This window comes from Cololabis saira, chromosome 23 (genome assembly GCF_033807715.1).
Source record: "Cololabis saira isolate AMF1-May2022 chromosome 23, fColSai1.1, whole genome shotgun sequence".
Classification (NCBI taxonomy): domain Eukaryota; kingdom Metazoa; phylum Chordata; class Actinopteri; order Beloniformes; family Belonidae; genus Cololabis; species Cololabis saira.
In genome coordinates this window covers 22,541,530-22,554,170 of record NC_084609.1, presented here as the reverse complement: position 1 = coordinate 22,554,170, position 12,641 = coordinate 22,541,530, and the positions used below count along the sequence as shown (strand labels likewise).

At 39.8% G+C, this 12,641-nt stretch overlaps 1 protein-coding gene across 1 annotated transcript; it reads right to left on the bottom strand.

The window, feature by feature from the left end:
* Nucleotides 1–1,283: 1,283 nt before the first annotated feature.
* Nucleotides 1,284–12,319, bottom strand: LOC133424597 (sodium- and chloride-dependent GABA transporter 2-like). The gene is made up of 15 exons (XM_061715286.1): nt 12,277–12,319; nt 11,870–12,058; nt 11,000–11,134; nt 10,767–10,907; nt 10,584–10,671; nt 10,364–10,496; nt 10,052–10,186; nt 7,576–7,679; nt 7,216–7,340; nt 6,053–6,165; nt 5,801–5,938; nt 3,416–3,518; nt 2,457–2,557; nt 2,143–2,313; nt 1,284–2,011 (listed from the first exon to the last, which is right to left on the bottom strand). Exons 1-15 carry the CDS (start codon nt 12,281–12,283, stop codon nt 1,862–1,864), a joined length of 1,833 nt encoding a protein of 610 aa, XP_061571270.1. The 5' UTR covers nt 12,284–12,319; the 3' UTR covers nt 1,284–1,861.
* Between the last annotated feature and the right edge of the window lie 322 nt (nt 12,320–12,641).

Here is a 12,641-nt window from a genome sequence, read left to right as displayed (position 1 = left end):
TCCCAAATGACTTGTACTTTAACAACTGTCTGTAAACATCTGGGAGTAAGGAGACAGTGGCTGGAATTTTAGAAGAGGAATGTTCTCCTATTTTTATCTAATACAGGATTCTAGTTGCTCAACAGTCCTGGGCCTTTGTTGCCAGGTTTTTTATTTCAAGATGTGCCAGATGCTTTCTACTGGTGAAAGGTCTTGACTGCAGGTAGATCAGTTTAGCCCCAACTCTTCTCTTCCAAAGCCATGCTGTTGTGATGGGTGTAGCATGTTTTAACATCGTCTTGCTGAAATGTGCCAGGCCTTCCCTGAAGGAGGAAGGAGGATTGGGTTGGAGCATATGTTGCTATAAAACCTCTATGTACTTTTCAGCATTGATGCTGTCTTTTCAGATGTGTAAACTGGCCACTCCATAGGCACAAAAAATAATTTCAAATTTTTGAACTATCTGACCACAAATGATTTTTCCATGTTTTGAATGAACGTTGGCCCAGAGAATATGATGGTGTTTCTGGATCGTATTCACATATGGCTTCTTCTTTCGTAACAGACATGTAAGCTCCATTTGTGGATTGCACAGGGAACTCTGTTCCCAGTCTGTTATGGCAGCACATTTGAGACCATACAGGGATTCCAGTAGAGAATCATGTTTTTAACGCAGTGAAGGGCTGAAGAGTAAGAGCATCTTATTTTGACTTTCAGCCTTGTTCCTTGTGCAAAGAGATTCTCTGAGTCGTTGATGATATTATGCACAGTACATGGTGGGAAGTCGGAAGACTGGGAATAAATGTAGAAGTGTCTGAACACAAAATTAGATGGATCTCTTTTTCAAGATTTATAAAGTTCCCAGTGAAAGGACAGAAAGGCAATGGACAAAAAAAAAAAAAGTCAGATATTTTTTATTTAAAAGCATACTTACAAGATTCATATTTCTTTTTACACTTATATTATGGTACATTACAAAAACAAAACTACAGTATACAGCATGACTCTTGTTAGTCTTTTAGTTAGGTGGTGGTGCTTTAATATAATGTGTATTTCTCTATATTTTCATGTATTCACATGTCTACTATAAAGCATGACTACTTATCTCAAAGATTTCCCAAAATCATTTATCATCGTACAATGACATCTTAAAAATTACTTAATATAAGGAAACCTCTGTATCCATTGGTATTTTGTCTTTTTTTTTTTAATTCCTCCATTCTTCATATAGCTTAAAGGCAGAGGGGTTCACCCTGGACATGTAAAGACAAACAACCACACATGCACACACTCGCACACACACTCACACACACGATCACTCCTATGGACAATTTAGGATCGCCAATTAACCAGACGTACGTGTTTTTAAAACCGAGTACCCGGAAGAAAATCTACACAAGCCTGGGGACAACATGAAAACATCATGCCAAAAGACCCAAACTGAGGTTTAAACCAGAATTCTTCTGGTTAGGAAGCGACACCGAGCCATCATACTGTCCTTGAAAAGTAAAGTTACTCATTTTTCCCTTACAAGTGCTCTTTTTGTGTCACATATAGATATCTTATATACATGTGTCCCAATTAATAAATAGGTTTCAAATTTGTTTGGTTAAATCACTTGAAAAAGAAACGAGCCGTAATCCACCCCAAATCTTTTAAAAAATTCAACCGATGGAACATCATTTCTTTTCCTTCATCCTTTCATCACTCAGTGTACAAATATGTCAAACGGCAGTCCTCCATACTGCTTTTGTATTAAAAAAGATGATGCAACATGTTTTTGAACCCATAGTTATCTTTGAAATGGAGGCCAGGGTGCAGCAAGTCAAGGATGTAGTCTCGTGTGGTTGCTATAAATTCACGTACAGTAACCTCTCGGGCTTCAACAGTTGGAGTCTCTGTCTGAGACGGGAAAGAAGCCGTTTGTACTTTTGGTGGCGTCTCCCTCTGGAGCAAAGAGGACCAGCAGCCTCTCCTGCTCCCTCTTGGATTTGGGTAAATCGTCAGATGGAGTGATGAGAATCTTGATGCGCTGTGAGAAACAGATCAAGATAGAAAGAGAAAAAAAGTGTTGATTGGTGTCATATGAATAAATAAAAATGTTAATCTGTGCAGTTTTTCTGCTCACATGAAATCAAACCCTTAACCAGAGGATCAGCGTACCTCTTTGAGTGTTCCTTGTGTCGTGCTGATCTTGTACACCATCCAAAGAGGGATGCAAACCATAGAGGAGAGGGCGAGCAGCCAGCCGATGGTGTAGCCCCACCACGGGTACACGTACTCATTGTTGTACTTTAGAGGAGTGTATTTTATGAGGGAGAAGGCAAAAGTTCCCTGCAGAGACAAGTTAAGAAGATGGAGGCAAAATAATAATAAAAAAAAAACAAAAAAAAAACATTGATTATTCCCATTTTTGAATTGAAAGCATTGTTGTGAAGAATAGGAAAGAATAGCAAGTAAACTGATGTTGTACTCACGATGCATGTTGCTGGCGTGAAGAACAACCAGCAGTACTTGATGTAAGGCCCAGGGCGGTAGCCAATCATGTCCTCAATGTTCTCATAGAAGCGATCCGCTCCTGCAAATGAAGACTCGTCTTAACACTTAAAGGAAAGTTAACAAGTCGACACAATCTGCCGTCTTTAATTAGATGAAGGAGAGTAAACTTTAATTAGGAACCAAAACAATGTGAATCGAAGCATTTTTGAGTTGGTTTGTTTGGAGCACAGGGGGTGAAAGATCTCCATGAAAATAAACAGCTATTTTAAGCCTCTGATAAGATCCCAAAACATCCTTCCACTTAAGACACAGTGTGGATTGGGTCCTTGCAGATAAACTGAGGGTAATTTTCCACTTTGCATGACAACAAAATGGGTATAAAAAGGACTGTTTTGTACAGTCACCTTGTCATAAGTCTGTGAGGTTGACAAGTTATTGGTATCTGCCTTCATACAACTGGAAGACTACTTAGGTATTTAAGACAATATAGATAAGTTTTATGAACTACTACTTCTTCTGCTGTATATTTACTTTAGTTTATGTGAAATCAGTGTTCGATTTATAGGAACTTATGACAAATAGGCAGTGACCTGATGGGGATTCCTGTACAAGCGGCCTCTTTTTGTTCACATACAAAATGAAACTGACCTCAGTTTGTCTACCCACACGATTACTGAGGTAGGTTTATGTTTTTATATCTTGTCAACAGTTTAAAATAGCAAATTATGTTGACATAGCAGTACTGTATTAATTGCCATTTTGCTGCAAACACATATTCCATTAAAACTCCAAATTTCTTCATGTCATTTTGGTCCCTAATGAAAGTTTACACTCCTTACCACTGGATAATATGTTTCGGGTTGTTTTAATACTTGAACTTAGAAAATATTTATGAAAAATACACTAATACACCACCCACTCCACCCAATTTACTTACCATAAACCCAAGCGATGCAGACAGTCTCAAAGATGGACATGAAGAGAAGAGCCATGCCACTGGCTGCATAGTAATCAAAGAGCTGGAAGACATACATGCCTCCCTATAAAGAGATAAAGCATTAGGTTGTAATTATACATGAGTTGTTAGTTGCTATGTGAAACCTTTTTGTATTTCCACTAAAACAGAATGTCACTTAATCAATTATTCTGATGAGCTAATTGAATTTGAGCCATGTTCATGGTCTGTGAGTATTGTCCACCTTCAGCCACATGGAGACATATTACAAAAAAGGATGACTTCAAACCAATTAGGACACTTTGCAGGATTGAAAAAAACAAACAAAAATTCAAATCATGCAGTGCACTTTACGATTGTACGATTATGGTCCACATTAATGCTGTTTCAAATATTGATATTCACGTACTGATTTTACTTGATATAGAGTGTTCAAAAAAAATATACAAATGAAATTGATAGAGCTGATGAAAGTTCATTTCCAATGTTTTCAACAAAAGTCTAGTTTGGATCAATCAGAGTGCTTTTGTATTTCTCGCAGCGCTGCAAAAGAGCAGAATATCTCATTTGTCTTGTGTTCATTTCAATGAGCTCTTGACTTTAAGTCCATATGGACAAACCCTGCGTGTAAAGCATTGGTGAACCTACAGGGGGCTACGGGTTTGTGAGAAGCAAGGCAAAGGTCCAAACTTTGCTTTCATAGTTTTCAATCTTCTTTTCAACCTTTCTGCACAAGCCAGCTTTACACAACTAGTCTTTGCAAATTCCTGCAAAACAGCTGAACATTTAGAGCATGAAAACATGAATATATAGAATATATAAACTGCAAAAACAGCCCCTCTAGAAATTAGCCCAAAATTCCATAAATTGAGTAAAAATTGTGTTATTTTAAGAAAAAATATTCTTCCCAATGGGGTTAGAAAATTTTATTTTGACTAGAATTCTTAAAACTACCAAAACAGTCTAAAATAGTCAATTTTTTTCTTGAAACAAGGCTTTTTTTTTAACTAAAATGAATTGTTGCAGTTCATAAATAATAGTTTGTATTTTTTTTAATAAACTAACAGAAATGTGCACTTGCTATTTTTAATGTAAGATATTGTAATGTTTTTTGCACTGTGTTGTTGTTTTTGTTGTTAAATTGATTTTATTGTTGTTGCACCAGTTAAGCCTCTTGGCCACGTCTCTCTCGCAAAAGAGATTCAATCTTAAGGGATTTTCCTGGTAAAATAAAGGTAAAATAAAAAAAAAATATATATATATATATATATATATATATATATATACTTAATTTAAACATCCTGTAGATGCAGATGAGGTAAAGAAAAATAACTGAAATAAAACTTTTTTGAAGAATAACTTCAATCTTTTACCTAACAAGTACTTTCAATGGGAGGAAAACAGTCTAAAATGACAAATTAATATATTTTCTTATCCATATTTAAACAATGTATGATTATTATACATAGTTTGTATACTTAAAATGTTCAGAGTCAAAAAAACGGGAACTTGTTTGTACTTACAAAATGATGACTTGTTGACACCTCTGCAGAGCATTCATGCTGCCAGCTGTGCAGAGGTGAAACCATGTCAACTATGTTGGACTCTTAAAAGATTTTATTTCAGCAGAGCAAAGCATCCAACCCCAGCCAAACAGCTTCGATCATCGAGTGTGAAACCCATTTTATTAGTCTTAGTTTCAATGGAAATAGTTAATGTAACGCAATAGTCTAAATTAAGTTTAAAGAAGATATAATATGCCCTTGTTTGGAACATGATTTTGTCAAAATATCACTGAAATACAGTAAAACAAGTCACTTTTCAACATGTCTTTACTTTCCTGTTTATAGCATTCAGTTTTAGGGTGAGGAGTCAGCAATCTGACTCCAGCCCTCTTCTCTTTATAATGTGTATCTTCTGAAATCAGTTTTTTGGTAGATTTAGTACGGTAGCTTTGGGCCTATTTCAGAAGAGTAGATGCAGCATGATATGACGGTTGGTGGAGGAATAGATGAGAAGCTGGATATTTCTACCAGGGCCGAGTCTGTGATGTCACAGAACCCTGAAAATCTGAATGACTCATTACTTGACATATTTTCTCAAAACTACTTGCCAGGTTTCTGTTATCTCTGAGTTTTTGATTTGGTAGTCACTCCAGACACCGAAGAATGTGCTCTCAAGCAGAAGGAAAAGCAATTTTATTCACAATATGTCCCCCTAAAGGCATCTGAACGTGCTTTGAAACAACGGTTGATATCAAAACGTAACACTTAAGAGACTGAAAGTGCAAAATATGATTCTTTTTGTCGTTTTTTTTTTTTTAATGCATATGCACCAGTGTGTGTTGTCCAAGAGCATGACTTTTACCTCCATGAGCATGATGAGTCCCATGAAAAAGGAGAAGAGGGCAACGCCTAAGAGGAAGAGCTCTCTGCGGTTCTTTCGTCTGAACACTTCAGGGTACATGTCCACTACTGCTGTCACAAGACTCTCAACACACACAAACTGAGAAGGAAGAGGACATACAAAAGGGACGAGAACAAAAATTTAAGGAAAATTTCCTCCATGGCATAGAAAGAGCAAAACGTCTATGAATAAAATCAGTGTACAGCTTTCTACCTGACTGTCCAGCCCCAGGAAAACTATCATGATGAAGAAGGCGGCAGCCCACAAAGGAGAGAAGGGCATCATGGCGACTGCACGAGGGTAGGCAATGAAGGCCAGGCCGGGACCTGTAGGTAGGAAACACATCAATTAGACACTGTCCAATGAATGAACAATTTATCAGAATCAGATTCAAACAAAGAAGGAATTTGTCTAGGCCAGGGGTCGGCAACCCGAAATGTTGAAAGAGCCATATTGGACCAAAAACACAAAAAACAAATATGTCTGGAGCCGCAAAAAATGAAAAGTCTCGTATAAGCCTTAGAATGAAGGCAAATGACAAAAGGCAAAATGTTGAGAAAAAAGTCGAAATGTTGAGTAAAAAGTCGAAATCTCGAGAAAAAAGTTAAAATGTTGAGGAAAAAAGTCGAAATCTTGAGAAAAAAGGCAAAATGTTGAGAAAGAAGGCAAAATGTTGAGAAAAAAGTCGAAATCTCAAGAAAAAAGTCGAAATGTTGAGAAAAAAGTCGAAATCTCGAGATTAATGTTGAAGTACAATTTCGAGAAAAAAATCGAAATGTCAGAAAAAAGTTGAAATGTCGAGATTAAAAAGGAAAGGAAAAAGGAAGAAAAAATAGGAAAAAAAGAAAAAAAAGAAGAAAAAAAGAGAAAATAAAGAGAAAAAAAGAAGAAAAAAAGGAAAAAAAAGGTCAAACATTTTTTAAAAAGCTCCAGGAGCCACTAGGACGGCGCTAAAGAGCCGCATGCGGCTCTAGAGCCGCGGGTTGCCGACCCCTGGTCTAGGCGTAGTCGGTGCAACAGATTTTTCTAAATATGAAGATATAGAAGAGTAATATTTTTAGCAGTATAAAACAAGTCATGGGATTAGCAGTCTATGAGTTACTATAACTATATAAATATATATACACAGTAGGTGATTCCGTAAGTAGTAAGTAGTGAATAAAAGGTCAAAGTGATAGAGTGGGCCAACAATGTGCAGGTGATCACAGTGGAAGAGAGTCCGAGCTGATCGTTAACGTAACGCATGGAGTGCAGGTGAAGTGTCATGTCAGAGGTGGGGTGTGGGGGAGAGCAAGTGGGTCAGGGTGGGTTCTGGGCCGGAGGTAATAATTAATAATTATTGCTTCTGTCCTGATGGTATTACTTCACCCCCTCACCAGACTCTGCAACTTCAGAGATGTCAACATTCTGCTCAAAAGCCATGAAACCCAGGATGGAGAAGATGGCAAAGCCTGCCACAAAACTGGTGCCGCTGTTCAGAAAGCACAGCGACAGGCAATCTCTGCAACACACGGGAAAACATTTATCAGTACCGATTTTAATTAAAATGAGTTCAATTCAGTTTCAATGCAGAACAAAAGTCTTCTCAGCGCAAATCAGAGAGAAAGCCCTCAACTTTAATATTAATCCAATTGCATTTTTTAGCAGCTGTACTTATTTGAGCACTGATATCTATGGATAATTACACTGTTTTTATGATCAAAATAACAAATTAAATCCTGTGTTGTTATCAATACCTGTAGCAATTATTGTTGTATTTGTTGTAGCTGCCCAGAGCGGTCAGAGAGCCTAAACAGATGGCATAGGAAAAGAAGATCTGGGTGCCAGCATCCATCCACACCTAAACAAGGGAAATGTGCCAAGACTCATTCAACTGGTTGAATTACAATGATAAATGACATAATGGTGTTAGTATTCATACGTTTATCAAGAGTTGGTGGAAGGAGAACTGAGAATGACGGTAATGATAAAACACTGTTTTCAGCTTCCTTAGCAATATTATTATTTTGTACAAATGGGTAATTTGAGCTCTCAAGTAGCTTTAATGAAGAGCCCAGACTTTACATTGGCTTGTAAGAGTTAAAGCTTGCTCCTCATCAGGAGAAACAGCCCAATGTTACTTTAAAAAAAGGGTAAATAATCAATTATGAGATGCCTTGAGCTTTGAGCTAAAAAGGACTTCAGGCGGCCTGGTTATCGTGCAATAAAAAAAAATGTTATCGTTCACCTCCATCATTACTGCTGAGATCTAGAGATTTAGCCGATTGTGAAGTTATGCTGCAATTTTCCTTCCCAGAGCAGTCACTAGAAGTCAAAACTGATTTTTTTTCACAGCTGCAATGAACAAAAGTAGGTCAGTAATAAAGTAGGATTACATTCATTGTTAAGCACGGGGGTGGACTGACCATGATACGGGCTTCCATGGAAGCCACTCAGACAAGAACTTGTAACTGGTGTAAAGACGATGCTCTCTACAAATAAACGATGTCCCAAAACACAACTCAAAATCCATAAGATGTCTGTTTTCATACGTTTTCATAAAAGGTAAATTTACTGCATGTATATAGAACATTTCCAGCCTTGATGACTGAAGCCCTATTGAGGCAGGGAAGGTTTCAGTATGAAGACTACTATGACTCCTTAGCGACAGCGGCTTTAAATTTTGCCATGCCCGTATCCTGAACTCTATCAAACTGTGGAGTTTCTCAGTTATGTCTGTAGGTAAACATGACTTGCGTTGGTTACATAATCAAAGGTACATGTTAAGTTTTAATTATTGACTTATGCAAAGAAAACCTGTAGACTTAAGTCTGTTATTGATCATGTTTGTCTCAACAATTATTAACACAGTATGTTTCCATTAATGTGCTATATTGGTGACTAGCACCACAAAAATCTGTTAATTTTAAGCGTTGAAACAAGAATCTTAGCTAACATTTAATGGTTTTACTATGGTAAATATATGCGATATGTAGTATTATAATTTAACTCTTAAATACTACAGTTGTGCTACAGTAGCTAGCTAGCCGGAGCAATACATGCTAAATTTAAGCTAAGTTAAATTTAAGCTCAGTTCAATAAGCTACTATGATGCTAACTAGCTCATTGCAGTAATGCTGCTTCTGCTTGCTAGGTTTCTGTTATAGAAAAACAAACATTGTAGTTTGATTTGTTGATTTAAGATCATTTTTATTCATTTAGCTTAGCCGAGCCTAGTCAAGCCCATTGGCAGCTTTTTGTAAGTTTCTAAATATTAATCAGTAATCTCCTGCCTCTTTGCCACTCTGTTTGTGCAAAGTGAGGCGAGGACACGTGTTGACACGTGTTGTAGAGTGACAGGTGGCACATGTTCGTTTAGGTACACTTTGTAACGTTAGTTCTGTGGTTGACGAGGTCACGCATCCCAACCAAACAGAGAGAACAGGGGCATCTCTAGTCCCTTAACGTAATGGCTTTTCTTTGCAGAAGCCCCCTTTTCCCAGTCTTGGTGCCTGTAAGATCTGCGGCGCTTGTGGTTAAAACCCGCTCACGAAAGAAACAGCTTGTGAGGAAGACCTGGACATTCCCAGCTGGAGGAGCCACAGTGCTTTTATTTACGGTACCGATGCCGTCCATGCAGCTGAATCTGCAGAGCTACACGCTTTAAGCATTCAAGGTCAACTTCTCCAAACATCAGCGCGCCACACGCACCGCCACACTCCACGCGCCTCTTATGCACTTACACATTCTCAGCCATGAGAAAGGAAATGGATATAATATGAAAAATGCTTACATCATCGTCTCATCGGCTATGATTTTCTTTATAATTATTAATATGAATGCAATGAACGTGATTGACGCCTACCGTTTCACTCACACAATGCCGGTTTCGTGTATGTAAGGACTTTAGTTTGTAGGATTTTGTTTTCTTGCTTGGGCCAGTACGTGGAGGCCCCTTACACAATACATATATGCATGCGTCATCTCTTTTAGAAGCTAGTCTGAGCCAAGAACATTCAATTAAAACTGTCCAGAGACTGTTTACAGTCCCAGTGGTGTCCTGTGGGGTCCCTGCTGACATTGGCTCTTTAACGGAAAGCAGATGGACTCAGCAGAAACAACGCTCCCCAGCAGAGAGCCACAGGACGACTGCGGTCCTTTTTGGGGGGGAAGGAGGGGGGCAGTGCATCAAAAAGGCATTCATTGGGATTTTTGTCATCAACTTGTTGGTACCTGTGGGTCCGCCAGTCTCCCCAGGTCGGGGTAGAGGTAAAACTGGATCCCGATTCCAGCGCCGGGGAGGGTGAGACCCCTGATTAACAGCACGATCAGCATCACATAAGGGAACGTTGCAGTGAAGTAGACCACCTACAATATATCAACAAAGCACACAGAGGGGTAAAACAAACAAACGCCAGATGTCGCCTGTCACGTGAATCAAATCGTTGTGTCTAAAAAACACATCAACAGTGGAAAAAGATGCCATGTGGGTGTCTTGTTTGTGCTCCAACAGCAGTGCAGACTCCTGAGTCTCTTCTCACCCACCTTTCCAGTGGATTTCACTCCCTTCCAGATGCAGAAGTAGCACATGACCCAGGCGATAAACAGACACAGAGCCAGGTCCCAGTTCAGAGAGCCCATTTGGTCGAGACCCGGGGAAATCCGAAGCGCTCTTCTCCTGTAGAGACGAGCACAGGTCGACTCATCAGTTACGGCACCAGAAAAGTGTCATAAAGAAAACCATGAAACCGTTTGGAAAACTCACTCCCAGAACTCAATGACAGGTGAGGTGGCATTTGGGTTGGCGGTTACGTTGATTGAGTCATTTCTCCTCGTGAACTCCTGGCAGTTTTCTGTTGGTAGAAAAAAAAAGAAGAAATGCATCCCAACTGCACCAAATGAAAATCCTATATTGTTGTCTGTTTACTTTCGGCGCTTATTTTGTTACCCGTGTTCCATGTGTTGTTGCAGGAGGACCACGCCAGCTCCCAAGAAAAGGAGTAATAGAGGTAGAAAATCCCCCAGGCCAGAACGATGATGTAGTAGAAGTTCAGCAGAGCCACAATCACCTGGGTGCCGTAGCCGAGACCTGCACACGTGACCATTTAATACCTGGAGTAAATCTCTTTCAGTATGATACACTGGAATCCCAGCGTGAGGGGATACAGCTGTCCTCCTTACCTTCAAACAAGGGACTGATTTTCCTCCAGCAGGTAATGCCTCCCTGACTGGTGTACTGGCCCAGGGCCGTCTCCAGGAAGAAGACGGGGACCCCGCAGGTGAACAGGAAGATCAGGTAAGGGATGAGGAATGCACCTGAGTCAGCAGAAAGAAAGTGGTATGGTGTTTATGAAACTGTCTTTTAGAGGCATAAGAGCTTTTTTTTCTTTTTTATTAGACTGATTGTAATCATACAACACAAAAGTTGCCCAAATACATTTTAAAAACTTGTGAAAATCAAGCTTCATCAATCTGTTCCCCTGAGATGTGGACCAGTGTCATTTCAACCCAAAGCAGCGCTCCGTTTTCGGCGCGAGCGTTGACGTCCCGTTGCGGAGCTGAAAGATGTTTGCCGTGCTCAGATTTCCGCCTCTCTGCAGGAACAGCTGCAAGGAGAGCAAGCAGCAACAGCTGTCTGACCCCACTCAACCGTGAACCCTGACCCCTGCCACCCCACGGAGGGACAGAAACAGAGGGGCATCCGATTTAGCAGCTACACAAGCATGTCCAAAAGCAAGTCAGGCTCGGAGCTGCTTTGGTCGACTACAGTAAGAGAACCTTTCATTCATCTGGTTCTATTTCAGATTAGACAAGTTCAAGGTTGAATTTTTGTCTTAGTTATAACTGGGATCTGTCCCCTCATCCAGTGGATGTCAAAAGAAAAACTAAACAGTGTATGAACCAGAACAACACTGACTTTTTTTAGACATAAACCAAACATTACAGTGTGATATTTATACTCCACGTCTTTGGTGATTCTTTGGTATACTTTCACTTAATCATTTTTTAAAATGCGAAGGAGATGGACAGCCTTCAGTGTCTCCCGCTCACCTCCTCCGTTCTTGTAGCAGAGGTACGGGAAGCGCCACATGTTCCCCAGGCCGATGATGGAGCCGGCCACCGACAGGATGAACTCCAACTTGTTGCTCCACTGACCTCGCTCCTCCATCTTTTCCTGTGAGGCCGGCGGGTCTTTGTTGATGCGGTTGTTGCCATTGGGGAGTCCCGCTTTGGCCGAGTCTACTAGGGAACAGCAGGAAAGATCACAGCGCTTGGTTGTGGAGGTTGGCTGGCTGGCCATATTAGAAGATGCAACAGTGGGTAGAGGTACTGTACGGTTAGTTTATTATTCATACTTATTATAACTTAAAAAAAAAAAAAAAAAACAGTAATCAATATAACTCAAAATCCCTAAAAAAATCTTGCTCTAATAAAAATGATCGAGACAAACAGGTTACCTTTCATTGCAGGGCCACTTGTGTGTGTCTGGAGGCTGCAGCAGTATGAGGAGGTTTATCCGTAAATGCTCAACTTTTAGTATTTAACGTGGCTGGCGAAAGGGGGCGGGGGTTTGTAATGCTAAACCGAGGCCAGCCTCCGCTCTCTTTTGCCTTCATCTGCCCCCGTCCGAGCAAAGTACATCACCTGCCACGTCCCTACAGTTAAAATAAGGTGCAACATAAGAGTGCGAGACGGTGACACTTGACCTGTCAGTCTCGTGTCAGTTTCACCTCAGCAGAGGAAACAATTATTAAGAGTTGGAATATGAATTCATGAATGTACAAACAGAGCCAGGTGTTGTAGGAAATTGCAGAAAAATCAC